Source organism: Otolemur garnettii, unplaced genomic scaffold, assembly GCF_000181295.1.
Source record: "Otolemur garnettii isolate 467f Iridium unplaced genomic scaffold, OtoGar3 scaffold00007, whole genome shotgun sequence".
NCBI classification, from domain to species: domain Eukaryota; kingdom Metazoa; phylum Chordata; class Mammalia; order Primates; family Galagidae; genus Otolemur; species Otolemur garnettii.
In genome coordinates this window covers 337,811-359,737 of record NW_003852402.1, presented here as the reverse complement: position 1 = coordinate 359,737, position 21,927 = coordinate 337,811, and the positions used below count along the sequence as shown (strand labels likewise).

Below are 21,927 nucleotides of genomic sequence, written 5' to 3'. Positions count from 1 at the left end.
TTTTTTTTTTTGTTAGACAAAGCCTGAAGCTGTCGCCCTGGGTAGAGTGCCGTGGCATCACAGCTCACAGCAACCTCCAACTTGTGGGCTCAAGTGATTCTCTTGCCTCCGCCTCCCAAGTAGATGGGACTATGGGCACTCGCCACAACGCCCGACTATTGTTTGGTTGTAGCCGTCATTATTGTTTGGTGAGCCCAGGCTGGATTTAAACCGGCCAGCTCAAGTGTATGTGGCTGGCACCTTAGCTGCTTGAGCCACAGGCGCCAAGCCAAAAAATATAATTTTTTTTTTTAAAAAGAAAAGGAAGAAATGAGCGAAAGATAAATAGGACAAACAGAAAACAGACTAGACTTAACCCAACCATCTCAATAATTACAATAAAAGTAGACTAAAAATTCTAATAAACATCAGACTAGGGCCAGGTGCAGTGGCTCACAATTGTAATCCGAGCACTCTGAGAGGCCAAGGCAGATGGTCTTCCTGAGTTCACAGGTTTGAGACCAGCCTGAGCCAGAATGAGACCTTATCTCTAAAAATAGCTGGGTGTTATGGCAGGTGCCTGTGCTCCCAGCTACTGGGAAGGCTGAGGCAAGAGAATCGCTTAAGCTCAAGAGTTAGAGGTTGCTGTGAGCTATGACCCCACACACACTACCATGGGTGACAAAGTGAGACTCTGCCTCAAAACAAAACAAACAAAACATCAGAATGGATAAAAAGACCCAAATTCATACAAGAAACTGACCTTAAATATAAACACATGAAACAGGCAAAAAGAAGTACAGAAAAGAGCTGACCAAGCTGGCGCAAGTAATAAGAAAGCTTAGTAGCTCCATTAGCAACAGACCAAGCCAACTTCAAGACAATGAGTCTTACCAGAAATAACTATGACCAGGCAGAGCCTGTGGCTTAGTGAGCAGGGCGCCAGCCTCATATACCGAGGGTGGTGGGTTCAAACCCGGCCCCGGCCAAACTGCAACAAGAAAATAGCTGGGCACTGAGGCACGTGCCTGTAGTCCCAGCTACTCGGGAGGCTGAAGCAAGAGAATCACCTAAGCCTAAGAGCTGGAGGTTGCTGTGAGCTATGATGCCACGGCACTCTACCAAGGGTGACAAAGTGAGACTCTCTTAAAAAATAGTAATAATAATAAAAAAAAACTATGACCCATGATCCCCTCAAACTGCTATAAGTTATGGGGTGGACTAATTAGGGCAACCACAGATACTCTGGGCCAATAAGCAGGTCATGTGGCGGGAGTGAGGGCAGGGCCACCCCAACACCGGGGGTAGCTGGCTTGACACACATGAACATGCATCTTGATGTGCACACAAACATACCCACACACTCAGCCATACACACACACACACACACACCCACATCCAAACTTCTACACATACACCTATATCCATACACAATCTACACACACACACATTCAAAATCTATACACACACCCCCATATCCATACACACAAACTTCTACACACACCTACATACACTCATACCCACATCCACAATCTATACACTCACTCCCATCCACACACACAAATCTACACACACCCACACACACATCCCTTGTGTGGGGGCAAGAAGGTGCTAGGCCAGGCCTGTTCTGGAGCTGCACTCACCTCCAGTAGCTGTGAGATGGCATCGGGCTGGGCTCGGGGACAGCTGTCATAGCAGGGCCACACCACACGGCGCCTACTCTGGGGAGCACCTCCATCAGGCCGTTCCTCCTCTGGGGGATCGGGGGGCCCCTGGGCCAATTCCCAGTCGTAGAGGGGACCCTCAGCCAGGGTCTCCTCAGTGTAGAAGTCCCACACCTTCAAGTTGGACACGTTGCTATAGGGTCGCAGGACCTGGGGGTGGGCCTGGTGTTGAGGACTTGAGCTAGGCAGGAACCACCTGCCCCATCCAAGCCCTGGCTCACCTCTGTGTCCTCAGGTGCGTACATGTAGTTGTAGAACACCGGAGTCCTCTTGCTCAGCCGGTCCACATACTCCCACACAGATCTGCACGGCAGCTGGCCCCTGCGCTCCCCCTTCTCCTCGTACAGCAGCCCTGCACAGGTGCAGTGCTGAGCCTGGGCCCCTCCTGACCACACAGCTGCCCTTGGCCCCCATTCCCCACATACCCAGCTCAATGCGCTCATAGTCAGAGTCAAGCAAGAAGGTTCGGAAACGGCGGGACACATGGTGGTAGCCAAGGAACTTGAGGTAGAACTGGCTGAACTCAAACTCCATGGGGAACTGTAGATGGACCTGTGCACCACATGGGTCAGGGGTCAGCAGTCAGCACAGAGCCCCAGCCCACATATGGCCGCCTACCCACCTGGTGGACGCAGTCCAGAAACTGCATGAAGACAGGTGTGAAGCCGCTGCTTTGCCCAGCCAGGGTGTGGGCCCCACGGTGGCTGAAGCGATGTCCAAAGGACAGCCACTCCTTCTCCACCAGGAGGCGAAACCCATCCAGTGTGCGGTAGAAGGGGTCTGAGAGAAGCTGCACTAAGGACACCACCTGCCGACACCACCAGCCAATCAGCAGGGAGCCCAAGGCCCCTGGCCTGCCCTCGACCCAGCCTGCACACACCTGGGTGGTGATGTCCCAGCCATCCTCCAGGCTCACCAGCACGGAGGAGCCCGAGTCCAGGAGCTCCACCACCAGCACTGACACCTGCAGCAGCTTGTGAATCTGCAGGGATAGGCAGCCCTCAGCACCCCTAGCACCTGTTACCCTCTGACCCCATCACTGACCAAGCCAGAGACTCACATGTCCACATCACCCATGTGAGGCTGGCAGTATCTGCAGCCCTGCTGGTGGACACAGCAATGGACAGTCTATCCTGGAAAGCTGACTCTGGCATAGTCCACCAACTCCAAGCCCTTCAGGACTGAGGAGGTGCCCAGAGATACCCCTTGTCCTCTCTCTAACCCATCAACACCCACCAAGCCATTATCCTCAGTGCCTATCCTTTTCCTACAGTAGGGCCTGACCTGTGAGTCATGTCCCATATAGACCACCAGCCCACCCGTCTAGCAGACAACCCAACACATGCTCATTGTTGGCATCCTGCCAAGCCTGGCCACCCAGCCACTTTCTAGGCACCACAAGCCCAGGTGGGAAGTAGCTGTCACTTCCTGGTGCTCCACACTACCAGAGCCCTGGCCACTTAGCTCCAGTCAAGTGGGGTCCCAGTGACAAGAGGGCTGAGGAGGAGGGGTGGTGTAAGACCTGGGTCAGCCACTCTGAGTCCTCCAGTGAGCGCAGGAAGGAAGCTGGGCCAGGCTCAGCAGCTGGGCAGCCCGGAACACAGGCCTTCAGCAGTTTCTTAAAGCTGGCTTTCACCTGCCGCGCCTCAAACACCTCGATGGGCACCAGCTCCCACTGCTGCAGGGGGTCTGGCCGTACACCCTGGGAAGAGGCCGGCCCAGCACCATGAGGCAGACATGCCTAGCCCTGTGCCCCCACCTGGCCCTGTGCCCCTATCCATCACCTTGAGCTGGGTTTTGTCTCCAATGATATAGAGGGCTGCACGCTGAGGCCGCAAAAAGCCTGGATCAGAGGGGGCCCCATTGGCCTGGGGGGGTGTCAGCAGGTCTCTGCCAGCCAGCCGGGAACCCACGTCAGCACTGAGCCCACTGCTGCGCCCACTGGCCCGGACACTGCCCCACTTACCTGTAGAGGAGAGACCAGTGAGCACCATGCAGGACTGGAGGACCACTTACCTGGGGCTGGCTGGGCCTGGCATCCAGGGAGAGAGTTGAGCTCCCAGGGTAGGACCCAGCAGGGCTGTGTGAGGGAGGAGGATGACAGCACACAGATGCTGGGTATGGCTGTGTTAGTGTCCAGGCAGGACTCAGTGTGAGGCAGGTAAGTACCAGGGGATTGGGGGAGGGCTGTTAGTGTCAGGTGTGGAGGGAAACATTAGTAGCTGTGGTGACTCAGTCCAATTGGGGGCCCTAAGTGCCAAGTAAAGGGGTGCTAGCCTGCACAGGCCCAGTACGGTACCTGGGGGCGCTGTCCGTCGGGAGGCCGAGGCCGACATGGGGTTGGACAGCGTGGTGACCCTGGCTCTGGGGCTGGGCGCTGAGGGCATAGCAGAGAGGTGGCTCAGGCCTGGGGAGTGCCCGGCTTGGGGGTGCCTACAGGCCGAAGCCTCCCATGAAGCCTCCCCAGGAGCCCTAGAGACCAATCCTTGGTCTCAGAGAGTGGGAAGATCCATCATTCTGATGCAGGCAAAAGTCTCTGCCAAAGGTGACTGAGCCACAGAGCACTCCATGCCAAAATATCCGTAGTTGACAACTCTGTGCATGGTTCTTCTCTTCCCACTCAGGCCAACTCAGTGTTTCTGAGGTCCCCCTACCCTGCCCATGCTGAGCGGCCACACCCCAGACATTTGGTTCTCAACCATCCTAATGCCATGGCCCGTTAATACAGTTCCTGTGGGTCGCAACCTACAGGTTGAGACTGTTGTCCCAGACTTTCCTCCCTCAGTTCAGGGGCCAGGGCTGGCCTGACAGAATGACCCAGAACTGCTCAACACTCAGCAGCCTCTGCAGTATACATGCCCATAGGAAGGGCCCAAGAGATGTGGCCTACAGGCTTCCAGAAGAGAGAAGGCAGGTTCAGGGCCTAGAAAATGGACAGTGGCTCAGCCCAGAACACAGGCATACCTGACAGGGATGTGCTGGGCTAAGACTGGTGTGGCCTGAGTGAGACCTGAACTGGAGGCACAGGGAGGCTATGTGAGCAAAGAGGGTACCTGGGGTTTCACAGGGGTCTCTGGGTATACCACCCTGCCCTGGGCTTACCTGCTTCTCCCAAGGACAGAACATAAAGAAGGGTATGAGGCAACATTCCCCTATCCAATAGGAAGTGGTCGTCACAGGCTGGGCACAATGCTAGCCTGTGTCCCACAGCTCTGTCCACTGATAGCTGCCTCACTGAAGCACCCAGCTCAGAACACCAGCCAGGGACAGTCTTATGAAGAGGCTGGAGCCCAAACTAGGGTCTAAGACCACAACTGGGGGAGGCTGAGCCACTGCATATGGCTGGACAGTCAGGGTAGCCTCAGTAGGGCTGGAGACAGACAGGTGGGAGGCACAGGTCCTGAGGCTGAGAGAGGCCTGAGGGGGCGCCCCACCTGCAGGCACCAAAGCAGGGCAACTATAAAGTAACCATATAATAATTTGCTATCTAGAAAACCAAAAACTTCTTTTGAACTCGAGAGCAAGTATTCCTCATAAGAGTAAGTATGGGTCAAGTCTGGCCTCTGCTGAGGATGGTATCCCGCTAAGTGACCACATGGGCCCTGCTCCCAACCTCTTAGCTCCAATGCCAGCTTACAGGACACAAACCCTGAGGGCTAAGAGGGGCCATACTGTGTTCAGCAGGAGTCCACACAGGCTCAACTGCAGACCTGCACAATCAATCCAAGGAGTCAAGGAGCACAGCGGATAGAACCAAGCATGGCTTTGCCTGAGGCTGGTGCTTCCAGTCCCTAAAACTCTCCAATGCCCTTCCTAGGAGCTGGGCTCAGGAACTCAAGGGGACAGACTGAGGGGTCAGGAGGTAATGCCTGGTATGTTGATGGCTCACACCCTACAAAACCCCCAGGGGCGCCAGCATTGCACCTACAGAGGTAACAGGCTAGGAATGGAGGGGTGGCAGGCCCAGAGCTGGGACGAGACATCCACACAGAGAAGACCTACATGGGGACACAGACTTGGCCTGTGTGCTGGACAGTGGCTAAAGTTGAGTCCAAGGACAACATTCAAGGAGCCCTGCCACCCACTGGCTAGGCCAAGAGGAGGGGGGTGCACAGGGAGACCATACCACACAGGGGCTGGGGGTAGAACATTGTCATAGGGTCAGATGAGGTGGGAGGAGAGGGGAGAGGTCAGAGGGTCAGACAAGGGAAGTGGGGGGAGGAGGGACAGCATAGTTGCCTTGTGGGGAGACTGGCTGGGGCACCCTCTGTTTTGACTTGGTCCCCTCTCTCTGGCCTTCAGGGCTGGCTGGGTCTCAGCTCCCACAACAGTTGGTGTATAGAGCAGGACAGTTGGCACTACACACCCTTAGCCCAGGGCCAACCCGTGAAGACACAACCCCCCTCTGAAACCACTGCCAGCACAGGCAGCCCGAGGCACACACTTCACCCTCCCTGGCCTGGTGTCTCCTTTGCAAAAAGGGACGAGATATCCTGCATCTTGTAAGGACAGAAAATATTCCATGTGACCACAACACAGGGTAAGGGAGAACACAGTTCCTCCTGGGGCTGGCAGCTGGCCTGGGTCCACCTCAGTGCGCAGGGCACCTGTGAAGTGCTCGAGCCAGTGGGGACAGGGATAGCGAGACCAGCACAGACGAGGCCAGGAGAAATGAGGACAGAGGATAAGAGGAGCTATGGGGAGGAGCAGGCTGGAGACAGTGTGAAGCCAAAGTGGTCAGGCGTGCCTGTAGGACATGACAACTCAGAGGCCCCAAAGCCTCTGATAAGAAGTCACAGTTGGGGGAGACACAGAGGTAGGGAGGTGGTGGTCAGGGCAGGCAGAGCCTCAGGACACCTACCCGTAGGCTTCCTGTCCCATCCCATAGTGTCTGGTGGCCCATTTTCTCACACCCAAACATCCCTGACCAAGGCCTCCTCTGCCCCCAACTGGCCTGCCCACCATAAATGCCACTACAGCCCACGAAAATCCTCCCTGCCCAACCTCCTGCCCTCCAGCACCCTCACCATGACCGCCCATGTGGGTCGAGGAGAAACCACTGAGTGTGTTGCGTCCTGACACATCAGCATAGCGGGGCATGGAACTGACCACAGCTTGCAGGTACTTCTCCTGTTCCAGGCTACTTGAGTCTGCCTGGGACTGGCCTAGGAGAGGAAGCAGAGCTGGAGCAGGGCAGAGCAGGGTAGGATGGGGTGGGGTGGGACAGGGTGCAGGGAGGGTACCTGGAGAAGGTGCATTCTGGGTCTTGAAGAGGCCGACCACACCCTTGCCATGCAGGCCGCCTGAACGCAGCAACACAGCCTTGGACCGTCCACTGCGCCAACAGACCACAGGGAAGCGGTTCTGGCGGTAGCAGCGGGAGACGCGCTGCAGGGCATTGTCCTGGACGCTCTGGGGCACTATCAGTAGCCCTGGGTAGCTATAAGAGGAGAGCGACAGCCTGAGGGCAGCTGGGAGGCTCTGCTCAACCCTGGGCACATGTCTTAGGCAGGGGAGGGGCCAGATTCACAGGCAGTGAGCCTAGATGGCTGAGCTCAGCCAGGTGTCCACCAGGACCTGCAGGCTCACCCTTGTCCCAGGCTCTAACGCTTCACACTTTACCAGGAGCTATGATGGGGCCACAGCAAGCAGAGAAGGTGTCCCAACCCCCCACCACCTCCACAAGGAGACTCCTCACTCAAGGGTCTGTACAACCCAATAGCCAACACATAAAAATGTGAAACTGACACCAAGCCGAGAGCTCAGCTCTGGCCAGGCTCACCTGCGACAGATGGCATACATGCGGTTGACTGGGGAGATGCGGAAGGGCTCTGACTTGGCCCGGCTGAGGCTGCTGCTCAGGGTGCCCAGGCCAAGGCGCTGGTAGTCGCGGCAACAAGCCCTCTCCACTAGGCTGCTCATGGTCATGCGGTCTGAGGGTTTCAGGGCCAAGGATGGGGTCAGTGTGCTGGGCTCCAGCTCCTCTGACACTGCACGGGGCAAGCACATGGGGTCACCATCCAGCCATAGTCCATCCTCCACAGGGGATTCACCCAGAGGCTTCCCAGGACTCTCCCCCTCCCCTCACCTGAGATCTCGTCCTCCTGGTCCTCAGGGGGCGGCTGGCCCCGGTGCTCCCAGCTGGGGGGGTTGTACTTCTTGCGAGTAACATATTGCCGCCCAATAGTCTTCTTGGCATTCTTCACCAGATTCCGGGACAGAGTCCTAGGACACACAGAGTCAGGCAAGGAGACAGGAGGGGACAAGGCAGGGGAGATATGGGCACAGGGATCTGGAAAGGCTGAGCCAAGAGCACAGCTGGGGCCTGGCTGCCCTGGCCCTGGGACCCAGATCCATACCTGAGAGAGGGACCCTTATCCTTGGCAGCCCGGGGTGGCCGGCCAGGTGGGTGGGCAGAGCCCAGAGTGAATGCAAAGGTGCCCCTGATGTCTGGTGGGTACCGCAGCTTGTGCAGCTGCTTGCGGAAGAGCTCAGCGCTGTCAGACCCCACCTCCTCATCAAAGGCCATTTTCAGCAGCTGTGTCAGAAAAAGAAGCTGTCAGGGGTCTGGGGGTCTTGGTGGCCCCCAAGGTCCCTCCCTCAACTACAACGTTCCAGGTGCCTGGGACCCTTCTCAATGCAGCCACGCCAGAGAAAGACCCCATGTCCTGTCACTTAAAGAACCCAAGTGGGAGGTCTGGGCTTGCACAGCACAGGAAGACACTGACACCAAGGAAATGACAAGGACTCAAAGGCTGGCATGGTAAATGTGAAGGTGACAGCAGCCCAAGAGCAGAGGTGAGGGCCCCAAACTAAGAACCCACTCCCTGCCCACCTGGAAAGTGCAGGAGCGCAGCTGCAACCCATCCTGCAGGAGCTGGTCCACAGGTGTCTGGACACTGATCCGCTTTTCCTTGGTCAGCGCAGCCACCGGGAAGGAGCGGACCACTACCTGCTCCCCAACTTATAACAGGCCGGCCACAGAGTTAGAGAACATGAAAGGGGCCCCAGAATCTCAGGAACCATAGTTATGAGGGGTCCAAGTAGGGGGAAGAGTAGACTAGGGGCCATCTCCCACCTTTCTAGGGCCCAACACCCCTGAGAAAGGAGGAGGAACATTCAGGGAAAAGCCCCTCCCAGCCCACAGATCTGGCAATAAGAGGAAGATGGGGCCAAGGGAGGGTCGAAAGGCTCACCCAGGGGGTCGGTAGGCATCCCTGTGAAGATGACTCGGTACGTGGTGAGGAAGACGGCGCCCTCAGCTGGGAGCAGTGTGGGGCCCCCCCCACTGCCCCCAGTGCCTTCCTCACGCCCATCTGGCAGCAGGTAGACACGGAGGCCATCCAGCACACACTCCTCACCAGGCAACAGGCGTGGCCGCAGCAATTTGGGCTGCTCAGGCACAGGGGCAGCCACTCAGGACCCAGCCCAGGCCCTACTGCCCACAGCCTGCCCAGCTACCACTCACCTTCTGGATAGGGGGCAGCCTCTTGCTCTCACGGTGGACAGCCTCTAGGGTCTCGATGTGCATCTGGACAATGTCTATAGGAGAGCGCTCTCACACTTGGGCCCACAGTGCCCATGTGAGGGGAAGAATATCCATCCCAGACCTCCATACCTGGCACCATGACGTGCAGCCCCTTGAGGTGATCACTGGTGACACCACTCTCTGTGCAGACCTTGTCCACAAAGCGGTTGATGAAGCGGACCACAGCCCCAGCTACATCGCAAGCCTCTGCATCCTCGAAGCCACTCTCTGTGTCGTAGCTCTCAGCCACACTGCCCGCCATGCTGGGCCAGGGAAGGGCAGTGGGCACAGGCCCCAACCCCCCCCCAATCCTACCCTGCCCACTCCCACCCCACCTACCTGTTGGTGACCAGGCTGTTGCTAGCACTCTCCAGGTCACCCAGCCCCGCGCGCTCCCGTAGCAGGCGGCTCTTGCTGCTGTCCAGGGGCAGCAGCAAGTAGCTCATGCGGTTGGCATAGTGGATGGCCTGGCTGAACACCGTGCTCTCCTCCTTCTGCACCAGCTCCTGCTGCTTTTCCCGGCTCAGGGTTGGCCACAGGCGCCGCTGCTCAGAAGCCACATCCAGGGCAGACCGCTCATCTTCCTGGGCAGGCGTCTCCTTTGCGTCCTACCCCGGTACCAGGTGCATGAGCCAAGGTCAAGCCGGCTCCTACCCCACCCCCAGCCCAGGCAGTCTGCACACCTGAGAGGGGGGTTGGTCCTCAGCAGGTTCCAAGTAGAGGGCCCGGATGTGGGTCTGCACATCCCCATAGAACATGGCCTCCCAGAACTGTGGTGTGCTCCACACCACGTGCTCCTGCACGCAGCTGTACGCAAACTGTGTCACCCCCGGGCTGAGCTTCTGCAGAGGCCAATGGGAGGTCAAACTGGGGCAGCTAGGAAGGGGCTAGGAAGGAAACCCAGGCCCAGGGCACTCACCCGGCAGAAGGCTGTGACCAGGGGCAGCAGAGCAGCTGCAATGCCATGCTCATCCAGAGAGGTGCAGTCCTATGGACATAGCAGTGAACCCCACAACCCTCCCTCACCAGGCAGTGCCTGCTTCCAACCATGGCCTGCTTGTCCCCTGGCCACCACAGAACCACTGGCTCTGTCTCCTCAGGGTTCCCATGGAGATTCCATGTCAGGAGATCCCTGACCCCTACCCCTGCCTCCAATATGGTACCCACCCCTGGCACCCCTGCAGCCTGGGAACCCCCATCCCACAGACAGAGCCCCCTGGCTTCACCTGCAGGCAGCAGTTCATCATGCGGACAACAAAGTCAAACTGCTGGGGGTCCAGAACTGCACGGTTCTGCTGCACATGCAGGTGCAACTCTTGTGCCAGGCAGCGGCGCGCAGCACGCCCTTTCAGGGCCCTCAACACAGCCGGGAGCAGCTGGAGGGTGGAAGCACAAGCTAGGGGCACGGAGGGGGGCAGGGGAAGCCCCCACACCAGGCTCAGGAGAAGAGGACTACGGGTGCCCAGGAGGCAAGAGGCCTGGCTCAAAGCACAGAGACTGCAGCCCCTAGGTGAGGCCAGAGCCTCCTCTGAAGCCACTGCCACAACCCCAGGGAGGAAAACCCACATGCCTCACCTTCTTCGCCTCAAGCATCTTCCCCTCAAACACGTAGGAGATGCAATTGCGCACCACCTCCAGCCGGCGGGCGCTATTGGCCTGCAGCCCACTGCACCGGTCCAGGATGGCAGCTGGGGGGGGACAGGACATGCTCACTCCAGTCCTGCCTACATCCTGGCAACTTGGGGCCTGCCCCTCCCTCATCACGCACTCATAGGGGGCCCTGAGGGCACTGTGGTCCTCCTCTCAGCCTTCACAGCTGGGGGTGCACCCTGAGTCTTGGCCGCAGCCTGGTCCAGGATCCACTGCACAGTGCCCTCATCCAGCCGGGGGAAGGGCCGGGGTGCTCGGCGCAGGTGGCTGGCCTCGCCGGGCCTCTGTACTTTGTGCATGGCCACGGCTGGGTACGGGTTCTCCTGAGAGGAGATGGCAGCATGGGGCAGGGCTGGGGATCCAGGTCACACAAGCCCCGCCTCCTACTGCCAGCATACGTTCTTATAGAGCTGCTCTGCCAGTTCCTGGACGTGACGCAGGACACGCTGGGGATGGTTCTCATCTGCCCGCATCCGTCCCACCTCGTGGGCCACCAGCTGGAGGGGCGGGAGAGGGAGGCAAGGTCAGGCAGGCCAGCAAGGCAGGGGCCAGTGGAGCGGAGCAGGGTGTACCTCATCAAACAAGTCCGTGGGGCGGTACGGGACACCCCGCTCTGACACAAAGCCAGCGAAGGCCATGCCCTCCAGCACCTTCATCAAGAAGTCATCTTCTAGCAGCCCACGCTGGCCCAGGAAGGCTGCCTAGGGGGAAATAGGGAGGTTAGACTTCAGAGGCCTACTGGGTGTTAACCCCTATACCCAGCCCCCTGCCCCTCTGCACCCACCTTGTGGAAGCGGATGACAGGCTCCGGGTGGACACGTACCACATGCAGGCACCATCGATAGCCTTGCAGGAGCTGAGCGAAGAGCCGCAGGAAGACAGCCCGCAGCTCCTTGTCCTGGGAGCCCAGCCCCGTGGGTAAGCACCAGCTGTCAGCCTCAGGATGCCTGGTGCTCCTTCTGCCTCCCCAGCCTCCTCTGCCCACCTCCTCCCATCATCCTACACATGGCTGACCACATAACTCCACAACTGGATAAGCTGCTCTTGCTCAGGACCCTCAGGTGTTTCTTGTGACCGATGTCGAGTACTGGTCCCAAAGGCCCCCCTGCAACCTCAGCTGTGCCACTCATGACCCTGCACCTTCCTGCCCCTACAACAGAAGCCTAGGGCTGGCCTGGAAAGGGACTGTGGTGTGCTCAGCTATCAGTGGCAACAGATCTAAGGTGGGGGGGAGTGTCACCACAGTGAAACAGCAATGACTCTCACCTGCATCTTTAAGGAAGAAGTAGATGTTGAGGGTGGGGGGAAAGCCAGGTCAGCCAACTCCAGCTCTGGGTCTAGGACCTGGAGAGGCAGAGAGGGGCAGGAGGCTGCACACTGGACTCTGCTCTGGACACTATCACTGCCAGGCAGCTGCTTCCCAGAGGCCATGAGGCTGCAGCTTCCCCAGACCCCTCACCATGCTCAGAACACTGTGCGTCTGGCTCTGCAGTGGCTCCGGCAGAGGCGGCACGTGCACACACTCGGGGACAGTCACCGTCCCTCCATCGAGATCAGCAACAATCACGTCCAGCTGTGGCCAAGGGAGCGAGTGGTCAGGGACCCACAGGCCTGTGCAGTAAGGTGGACACAAACCACAGCCCTTACCAGCTCCTGGGTCTCTGCCTGGAAGGCCGCGTGGACCCCGATGATGAAGGGTGTGGGTGTGCTGAGGACCTCTAGCAGCTGGGCCGGCAGGATGGGCACGTAGGTGAAGCTGCAGCAGCCCCCATAGGATGCAGTGAGCCCAGAGGACAGGGCCAGGTGGGGGAGCTGGGCATTGGGGGGCTCAGACAGGGGTGAGCACCTGTATTTGAGAGGGAACAGCAACGCCAAAAGGCCCCGGCAGGCATCTGAGAGCCTCTGGTAGCTCCGTGACAGAAAGAGGACCTTGTGCTCCGTGAGGGCAGCGCAGAACAAAGATAGTACATTTGTGATGCCTATAAGAAGGGAAGAGGTTTGGAAAACCTACACCTGATCCCCAGCCCCAGGAGAGGAAGCCAAGCCTGAGTGGGGACAGGCTTACTTACCCAGCTGGCGGAAAAGCAGGGCCACACTGCAGCGGCTGACTGGCAGCGAGTCGGCCAGTGGAGTCTGTATGACCTGCCGGTCTCCAGCTCCCAAAGAGATAGTTCTCTGTGGAAAGAGAAGGGTCAGGGCTCAGCAGCCTGACCAGACCCACGTAGGCCCAGAGCTCTGTGTCCCTGGGCAGGCCCTGTGAACAGACCCAAATGGGACAGGCTAGTGCCGTGGCATGGCGCAAGGAGGCCACGCCCTGCCTGTCACCTGAATAGTGCTGCAGAGAAAACTCAGGGCAGGGGTGGCTGCCTCTGACCTGGGACAAGGACAGGGCCTGGGTAGGCAGAAGAAATAAAGAATCCATACCGCTCCTTCCTCAACAGAGTCCAGCTGCACAGGACAGACGGCAGAGAGACACAGTTAGACACCCCCAGCTCTTGAGAGCACAGGGCAGGGAGGAGACAGACAAGCTGACACAACATCCAGAGATAAGCTCATGCCCACAGCGCAGAATCACAGAGGCTGACGACGCAGACCGCAAGCACAGAAGTGAGGACCAGGTGAACAGGTAGGCCCAGGACAGGTGGCAGTGGCACCAAGACGTGGGAGGGAGTGTCTGAGGCCTCCAGCCGTGTTCAACCCTGGCTGGGCCACATGCCCACTAGAGCCCATCCCCTATGACTGCACCAGGATGGCCTATGGCTATGGGGGCGCCAGCTGCCCCCAAGACCCACCTGTGAGCCCCCGGCCAGGGGCACGGTGCACGTCAACAGGTTCCCAACCACACTTTCCAGGCACACATTCAGGCCCTCCACATGGATGGCATAGATGAGACCCAGGCTGTTCTGCAAGGACCAGACCGGGGAATGGCCAGACAGCCGAGGGGCCACCAGAGTCCCACCTTGCCACCCCGGCTGCCTGCCTCACCCTGAACACCTCTGCATGGTCCAGTCGTGACACCAGCACCAGGGTCTTCGGAGCAAAGAGCTGGCCAGACGGGATAGGAACTGTGGGAGACAGCCCCACCTGGCGTTCCACATCAACCACCTCCTCCCTCTCCATAGGGTCCTCGGAGCATACTGCCTCCTGCAGACAGAAACCCGTCTCCTAGCTCTCTTTAGCCAGGGGTTGGGGGAAGGAGGACACAGGTGGCTCAGACTGGCCTGGCCTGGCCCTCTAGGAACTGCAGCATCTGTGAGGTGAAAGACATCCCCAAGGGAAGAGGCGGGAGGCTGTACCCCAAAAGCTCTGTTTCACATCTGCTACCTCCCAGACTTCCCAAGCTGACCTGTGTGGGCTCCACTGGTTCCCAGAAGGTCAGGCAGGCACAGTAGTGTCGCTCGGAGTTGATGTCCGTAAGGACGGCAACAAAGAAGGTCGGTGGATTCCTCTCAGAACACAGCTGCCACCCGCTAGGCTGGCAAAACTGCAGGGAGGGCTCAGTAGTCAGCTCCTCTGCCCATCCCTGCAGTGGGAAGTAGTGTGCTGTCCCCAGCCCACTGCCCCAGCATCTGTACTGCCAGGGCTCTGTGACCCTGGGGAAACCTCGCCTCGTGGGCTTCAGAAATAACAGTCTCCAGCTTCACCATCTATTGTAGGAACCAGGTGACAGGTGATGGGCCCCACCATCAGGAGCCAGTGACAACATGACACAGTGATGTGGGCACCAAGTGGCCTGCTGCCCCCACCTCTAGTGTGCCTCTGTCCTCTCCTGTCCCCAGTGCAATAGGGGCCAGGCACTGTGCAGGCTCCTCAATCCTGGGGGTTTAAGTGAGAGGCCATTCACCCTGCCTGCCCCACCTGCAGGCAGCCCTCCACTCACCAGCTCGATCCCCTGAGGGAAGGGGTTGTCCTCCCAGTCCTTCTCCGGGAAGCGCTGTAGAATCTGGCCCTGGCCTTCCCCACTCCCTGAGGACAAGAACGGATGGTCAGAACACCCCACATCTCCCATCCCCTCACTGCACCCAGAGGCCTGTGGGTCCAGATAGCCGTCTCATGGCCCAGGATGGAAACACTACACCCACCAGGCCCTTACCTAGCACTAGACTAGCCTCAGCCCCCTCAAAATAGTTCTTGCAGAAAGGCCACTAGGCAGCCACAGGCTCCAAGACCACCAGAACTAGAGATTCCCATATCTCTGCAAGTCTTGGCCCTAAACCCCTACTATGTGAGAGCCACACGTCAGAGACCTCCTTCTGTCAGCTTCACACAGCATAGAGCCCTTCCAATGAGGGGCAAAAGTTCCAGAATGTTCCACAGCAGCATAGGCCCCAACAGCCAGCCCCCTATTAAAGCCCTCAGTCCCCCTAACTCTCATAATCTGCCAGGCAGTGAGCAGCACACCACAGGCACATCAGGAGCATAGGATGGATTTGGCACCCCAAAGCCCCTGGTCTCCCACCAGCCCTGGGCCCATGCTGGAGGTGCCACTCACACTGTCTGTGTAGGAGCCTCAGTCTCCCTTCGAGCAGGGAGACCACCTGTGCCCACAGCCCAAACTGCTCCCCATCTGTAGCACCTCAGGGGCAGGTGTCAACACAAGTTCTAGAAGACAGAGTTTAGTGAGGTCTGCTAGGACACCATCCCCACAGCCAACAGAACCCATAGTGGCAGCAATGGATAGGAAAGATGGAGATGTGGTCTCAGTGTGCCCACTGAAGGGTGCCCAGATGGCCTCCTAAGCACGGGGTCCAGCACCACTGCAGATTAGGGGAATGTGGTACCCCAAGCCTACTCCCTGCCCTGACAGCCCCTGTGCACAGGCCAGACAATGGGCCCTGGGCCAAGGAGGAGGGCCTTGCGGAAAGAGGTGCCAGGAGGCCCGCCTTCCCAGAGATCCCTCTCCTTTCCTCGGAACTTCATGACCCCTAATTTCCCTCTGGTCTGCTGTCTATCAACAACCACACCCAGGGTAGTTTCCAGGCCCTAAATGGGGCTCACCCCTCCAGACCCTGTCCAGGAAGCAGGAGAGGGCTGTGACCAGACACTCAGGGCCCAGCTCTTGCTGAGACAGTTCTGTGGGCCTCATAGGACTCATAGAGGATGGAGCAGGGTAGAGAGGAAAGACAAAGTCATCTTTGCCTTCACTTCCATACATGACCTACAGGACCCCTAAAGCACAGTGACTCCATCCTCTACGTGGACTAGCCTCAGCACTGCTGCCCACATGGGAAGCAACAGGGGCAGATGGGTAGGGGAGGGCATGTGACAACAAGCCTCTCATGGACTCCCACCCCAAGCCCAGAGAGCCACAGCTTGGTCCACCTGGGCACAGAGCAGCCTACCCAACACGCTCCCGAGTCCCCTCGAGGCAGAGGAAGTGGGCTGCAGCCTCAGGAGACCACTGCCCCTCCAGGATCAGGGAGGCAAGGTCAGGGGAACAGGCTGCTGCTTGCTGCTGTACAGGAGGTAGGAGGCAAGATGGCAGACTGATGGTTTTCTGACTGTCAAAACCTCAGCTTCCTCCTCCCCTCCCCCTCCTACCACTGGCACAACAGGACACTGTACTGAGGGCCAGGTGTCTGCTAGTGCCGCCCCCACCTCCACACACCCAGGTTGGCACTCCCAGCTGCGACTCCGCCCCCCTCCCGCCCACTCCCCCAGGGGCCTCCTTGTGCTGGGCCACAAACCACCATCTGGGCCCAGCCCTGGCTGGCACCCAGGCCTCTCCCAGTCCTTGCCACGAGGCAGCAGGCGGAGGAAGCAAGAGAGTGTGTACGAATAGAGACAGCAGCCTCTGCTGTGCAGACCCCCAATAAGGCCAGGAAAGGCCTGTTGAAAGTTCTCTATAATAGGGCTCCACCCTCCACAGAACCAACTCTTAAGCTCTGCTTGCTCTCCTTGAGCTAGGGTGGAGGGCCAGGTCAGGCCGGCTGAGCAGGCTGGGTCTCCCCAAGCGCCTTCTCTGCACCACAGTGGCCCTATATCTGCCCTTTGGATGTCAGCCCAGTGTCCCCTCTTCTGGAGGCTCTCTGCCCTGAGCCTGGGGCCTACAGGGACCCCAAGGACCTTCCTCCCCGAACACCCCCAGTGACCACTATGCACCTGTCATCGGCTGGGCCTGATAGGAGCTCCAGCTCCTGGCACAGACCACAACCTAATTATGGCTTGTGGAATGCATACAGTCAGCTACACGACCATCCTCCCCACACCCAGCCTCACTTTCACCCCACAAGTAAAAAGGTTCGAGTCAGAAGTACAGAGCAGCTTCCATAGCCCTCAAGGTGAGAGGATGCAATACCTCACCCACCCTCTCCTGGCACCTCACAAGGTCCCAACCTGCACCTCAGCTCTATGCTATCAGGAGACAGGCTGCAGCTTGGCCACTGGCCTCCATTTTAAGGGGACAGGGGTTCTGCCATATCTCCTCGACCTACTTGAGCCCTGCAGCCATAAGGTCACCTGCAGTGGCCAAGCTCCTGCTCAGCATAGACAAGGAGAGCCCTCCCCCACCCACAGCAACAGGACTAATCCAAATGGCTTAGCTATGTGTCAGAGAGGCACCAAGGTCCCCTGAGGCACGGACATTCCCTCCACCCTGGAACCCAGGGCTGAGAGGAGGCCCAGTCAAGGGTAAGACTGGGGCCCCTGTCCTCAAAGCCCCTGGAGGAGAACTTTCTCCTCAGGCAGCACCCTATGTGGGCTGCAGGCCTAAAGGGAGAACACAGGCCACATGTCCTACCGTCTGGGGCAACACCTATCACCAGACCCAGGCTCTGACACCTGTAGGGCCCTGCCCAGGCCAGCATGTACCAGGGAGAAGCAAAGGATGGCAGCCTCCCCTGCCCCCAGCCACATGCCCACTATCCATACACCTTGCTGTCCACACTGGCCAGCTCTGCTGCCAGGGACGAACCCAGCTATAGGAAGAGAGAGGAAGAAAGAACGAAGGAGGGCACCTTCCTGCTGTGCCACCGTCCCAGACACCAGATGGCTCCCCCATGCAGCTGCAGTAATAGGACTTGAGCAAGTACCCTGGAGAGTCCTGGTTGTGTTTCCAACATCCCAACCTGCCCACCACTATAGTCAACCCAGGCTGGGGGACCCACAGCCTTGGACCCCTTTAAGCTCCCAGGGTAGAAGCTGAGAGGCACCTGAGACCACCCTAAAACAGCCCCAACCTGCTCCAAAGACAGTGCGGAAACATGGGTGGGGACAGCAGATTGGGCTCAAGAGAGTAGCCAGCTAGGCCAGGCACAGTGCAGTGGCTCAGACCTGTAACCACTCACACCGAGGCGGATGGATTGCTTAAGCTCACGAGTTTGAGACCAGCCTGAGGAAAAAATGAGAACCCATCTCTACTAAAAATAGAAAACCTGAGGCAAGAGGATCACTTGAACCCAAAAGTTAGAGGTTGCTGTGAGCTAGGATGCCACAGCACTCTAACCAGGGCGACAGCTTGAGACTCTATCTAGCCAGCTCATCATGGTCAGGACTGCGAGCCCAGGCCATGGGATGAAAGGTCTTTTTCTCAGATGCTAGGGGTTCTTCCCCTCCTCCTGGTCAGGCGCACACTCAGCTCCTGGCCAGGTCAAGTGTGTCCCCTGCTCTCAAAGACACCTCAGCACTGGGCATGCTGCATTAAACTGGATGGCCACTGTCAGGGCCCTTCAAGGCCAAGAGCTGGCAGATTGGGTCTGTCTGGTCCTCAGGCTGGCCACAGAGCTGAGCCTAGGGCACACAAAAGGATTTTGGCTCACCAGGTGAGGAGCCTACAGATGGACCAATGCTGGCCACCTACACCCCTGGAGGTGGAAAAGTCAAAGCTAACCCAGGCATTCACCAACTCAGGGCCCCTGAAGGGCTACCAGCTGGTAACCACAAGGGGATCCTGCCTTCAGGCAGACTCTGGACCAACCCAGACAGCTGAGCCACACATTCAAAACGTAGGCCCTACACCCAGTGGCTCTAGATCCAGACCAAAGACAAGCTATTTGCCACTCCTAACCACCCAAAAGATCCTACCCTACCTCGTGTCCCGGGTGTGCAGGAATGCAAAGTGTCCTTCAACTCCTCATAACTTCCTGCCCTGTCTGTTCCTAGAGGGTCTAAACATCTGCTGCTCAGTCATTAATAAAACAGTCATCATTTTCAGGGACCTCCCATGTGCTACAGCTTTCCCTGTGTGTTTATCATCATATCTTCACAGCAGCCTGGAAGGTTAGCGTATCTCTTGCCATCTCCAGATGAGTAAACTGAGGCACAGAGGGCTGAATGACCCCAGGTGACAGAGCTATAAAACCAATGACCTCGGATGGTGCCTGTGGCTCAGTGTGTAGGGCACTGGCCCCATATACGGAGGGTGGTGGATTCAAACCCAGCTCCAGCCAAACTGCAACAAATAGCCGGGTATTGTGGCAGGCACCTGTAGTCCCAGCTACTCGGGAGGCTGAAACAAGACAATCACCTAAGCCCAAGAGCTGGAGCGACAAAGTGAGACTCTGTCTCTAAAAAGAACAAAATAAATAAATAAATAAATAAAAATAACCCACTGACCTCCACACCTTGATCCCCTGCTTCTGGCTCCCTCCCTTCCCACCCCACCCCCCACCTGGCTCTTCCCTCAGTGTATGGCCACGGTCCCAGCCTATGGGCTTGTTTTTAAGAGAGGGACCAGTTCTTTTAAGGCAGCAGTTCTCAACTTGTGGGTCTCAACCCACATGAACTGTATTAAAGGGCCGCAGCATTAGGAAGGTTGAGAACCACTGTTCTAAGGGATGCTAGCCAGCAGGTAACCAGCTCCAACTCCAGAAGGCAGTGGTTAGGGGGCTCCATGCCTCCCCTACTATAGTGGGCAGCTTGGGAATCACTCCTTCCTGCCACTCAGGGGACTCAGGCTCCAGTCTTGTAGCCTGCTGGCTCAGAGATGCCTGCCCTGCCAGGTGGTTTGGCCTCCTCCATGCCTCCATATTTGCCTTAGAGCAGAAGGCTCTCCCTCTGTGGGCCAGTACAATATTGACAGTGAGCCTGCCATGCAGGGGGACAGAACACCATGGTCCAGGCTTGTGAGAACTCCCTCTCTGGAGGAAAAGATAGATGCTCACAGCAGTGCCAAAACACGCATACTTAGATAGATGGAAACAGAGAGGAAGAACCAGTGAGAGGGAACTGGGGAGGGGCCCATGATGGGGAAGACACTGAAGAGGCTTCAGTATGTGGAGTCCAGCAGGTGGAGGGAGGCTCAGCAAAGAAAGGCAAAGAGGAGAGAAAGCAGGTCCTGGGTGGTGGCGGTGGTGGCAGGACTGACAAGAAGGAAATGGGGAATGGGCCCAATCTCACCTCCAGGCCCAAGGTCCAGCCTCTACCTGACCAAACAGCCATGCCAGGACACACTGCCTCTCTGCAGTGGGATTTGACAACCTAGGTGCAAGTCCCAGCCTTTCTGTGCTGACTCAGACCAGATACTAACTCTTCCTGTGCCTGAGTGCTATATAGAGGGGCAACAGCACCCATCTCAGTGGGCTGCTGGGAAGAAGTGAGATCACACATACAAAGGGCCAGGCAGGGCCTGGCACACCAAGCTTGCTTGCCAATGCACTGTCTCCATGGCTGTTGCTGATGTCACTGTCAGGCTGCGTTTTCTCCTAACCCCCGGGGCTGAAGGGCTCTCAGACACAGGCGCTGAACCCAGACACGACCTCCTGGACATCATCACCAGTCACCAAGCTGATCCCCCACCCAGGGCTTGGCTTGTAGGGCTTGGACGGGCAGGCTGGTCGCCAGGAATGTTCTTCTCTCACCGCTCCTGACATTTCCTCCTGAAATCCTCCGAGTTTCAGGTCAAATACCGCCTCTCCGTGAAAGAACCCTTGAACCCTAACCCCTGCTTCTGCACCCGGTCAAGACTACTAGAGACTTCGGACGCAACGCCAGGGTCGGAGCTGGCAAGCGACCGGGGCGCTCGCCGGAAGGTACCGCCACCGCCGCCGCAGGCGCCGGCGAAGAGCGTCCGGCCCACTCGCGGGGACACGGGCAGGCTGCGACACCAGGGTCTTATTTTCCCAGCCGCTGCAAGGCCGCGCAGCCTTGCCACCTTTGCGGGCCGCCTACATGCCGCCAGGGCCACCAGCCGGCCGAGGCCGCTCCCGGCCCTCAGACCAGCACTTACCGCGCGGGTGCGGCCCGAACGCCACCAGCACGAAGTAGTCCGCGAGCCGCGCCATGACGAGAGACGCGGGGCGGCCCGAGGGGCGCGGGCGGGCTCCGCGGCTCGGGGTCTCGACGGCGGCGCACTCATGGCCCGGCCTCCGCCCTGGACCAAGCAGGCCGGACGCCCCAGGCTCGCTCCGCGGCGGCTACAGCACCCAGGGTTCCCGCCGCCATCTTCCCAGCCAGCCGGCCCGCCCGGCCGAGCCGTGCGCCTGCGCGATCGCGCGCCCGCCTCCCTGGTAGGAGGGGCTTTATCTGCCCCCTCCCGTTGGTCTGGCTGGCCTAGGGCCGGCGTCCGCGAGCGGGGCCCCGCCCTCCGCCCGAGGACACGGATGGCGGCGCCGGAGGGTCAGCAGCTTTGGCATAGGCTGGCTGTGAGGCAGAGCGAGGAGCGGGCTCCAGCACTGCTGGCCTGGTCATCAGTCTCTACAAGGGGGGGCGAGAGGGCCCCGGACTCCGCCCCCGAGAGCTGCCAGTCAGCGTCGGGCTAGCGTCTCGGGATCCAAGTCCGCCGACCTGTCAGGCTGGGGGAAGGCAGGATACCCTGTGCAACACAGGTCCTTAAAAAAAGGCGCGCTTCTGTCATCTAGTAAAGAGCGTTCGTACAGCCGGCGCCTGTGGCTCGGTGAGTAGGGCGCCGGCCCTATATACCGAGGGTGGCGTGTTTGAATATGGCCCTGGCCAAAAAAATTGCCGGGCACCTGTGGTCTCAACTACTTGGGAGGCTAAGGCAAGAGAATTGCCTAAGCCCAGGAGAGGAGGTTGCTGTGAGCTGTGATGCTATGGTACCCTACCGAGGGCGATAAAGTGAGACTCTGTCTCTACAAAAAAAAAAAAAAA

General features: G+C 58.5%; 1 protein-coding gene across 3 annotated transcripts in view; it reads right to left on the bottom strand.

Annotated features, from left to right (window-relative positions):
• The window catches only part of SBF1 (SET binding factor 1), a 27,458-nt gene extending 6,165 nt beyond the window's left edge, over nt 1–21,293 (bottom strand). Inside the window, exons 1-36 of one of the 3 annotated variants that reach the window (XM_003783086.3) lie at nt 21,047–21,293; nt 14,762–14,847; nt 14,228–14,365; nt 13,867–14,025; nt 13,674–13,784; nt 12,951–13,056; nt 12,728–12,860; nt 12,529–12,637; nt 12,341–12,454; nt 12,148–12,225; nt 11,666–11,779; nt 11,454–11,582; nt 11,280–11,378; nt 11,000–11,204; nt 10,807–10,919; nt 10,458–10,607; nt 10,151–10,219; nt 9,915–10,073; nt 9,571–9,839; nt 9,322–9,494; nt 9,172–9,245; nt 8,900–9,095; nt 8,539–8,666; nt 8,063–8,241; nt 7,792–7,928; nt 7,486–7,693; nt 6,947–7,143; nt 6,731–6,868; nt 4,003–4,080; nt 3,488–3,669; nt 3,226–3,405; nt 2,584–2,685; nt 2,326–2,511; nt 2,129–2,255; nt 1,925–2,055; nt 1,623–1,853 (exon numbers count right to left, since the gene is read on the bottom strand). In XM_003783086.3, coding sequence (XP_003783134.1) covers nt 1,623–1,853; nt 1,925–2,055; nt 2,129–2,255; nt 2,326–2,511; nt 2,584–2,685; nt 3,226–3,405; nt 3,488–3,669; nt 4,003–4,080; nt 6,731–6,868; nt 6,947–7,143; nt 7,486–7,693; nt 7,792–7,928; nt 8,063–8,241; nt 8,539–8,666; nt 8,900–9,095; nt 9,172–9,245; nt 9,322–9,494; nt 9,571–9,839; nt 9,915–10,073; nt 10,151–10,219; nt 10,458–10,607; nt 10,807–10,919; nt 11,000–11,204; nt 11,280–11,378; nt 11,454–11,582; nt 11,666–11,779; nt 12,148–12,225; nt 12,341–12,454; nt 12,529–12,637; nt 12,728–12,860; nt 12,951–13,056; nt 13,674–13,784; nt 13,867–14,025; nt 14,228–14,365; nt 14,762–14,847; nt 21,047–21,101 — 5,043 coding nt within the window. In that variant the 5' untranslated portion in view covers nt 21,102–21,293. The remainder of the gene's footprint in view (nt 1–1,622; nt 1,854–1,924; nt 2,056–2,128; nt 2,256–2,325; nt 2,512–2,583; nt 2,686–3,225; nt 3,406–3,487; nt 3,670–4,002; nt 4,081–6,730; nt 6,869–6,946; nt 7,144–7,485; nt 7,694–7,791; nt 7,929–8,062; nt 8,242–8,538; nt 8,667–8,899; nt 9,096–9,171; nt 9,246–9,321; nt 9,495–9,570; nt 9,840–9,914; nt 10,074–10,150; nt 10,220–10,457; nt 10,608–10,806; nt 10,920–10,999; nt 11,205–11,279; nt 11,379–11,453; nt 11,583–11,665; nt 11,780–12,147; nt 12,226–12,340; nt 12,455–12,528; nt 12,638–12,727; nt 12,861–12,950; nt 13,057–13,673; nt 13,785–13,866; nt 14,026–14,227; nt 14,366–14,761; nt 14,848–21,046) is intronic. The other 2 variants (XM_023509460.1, XM_003783085.3) reach the window with 2 other exon arrangements.
• Nucleotides 21,294–21,927: the final 634 nt, after the last annotated feature.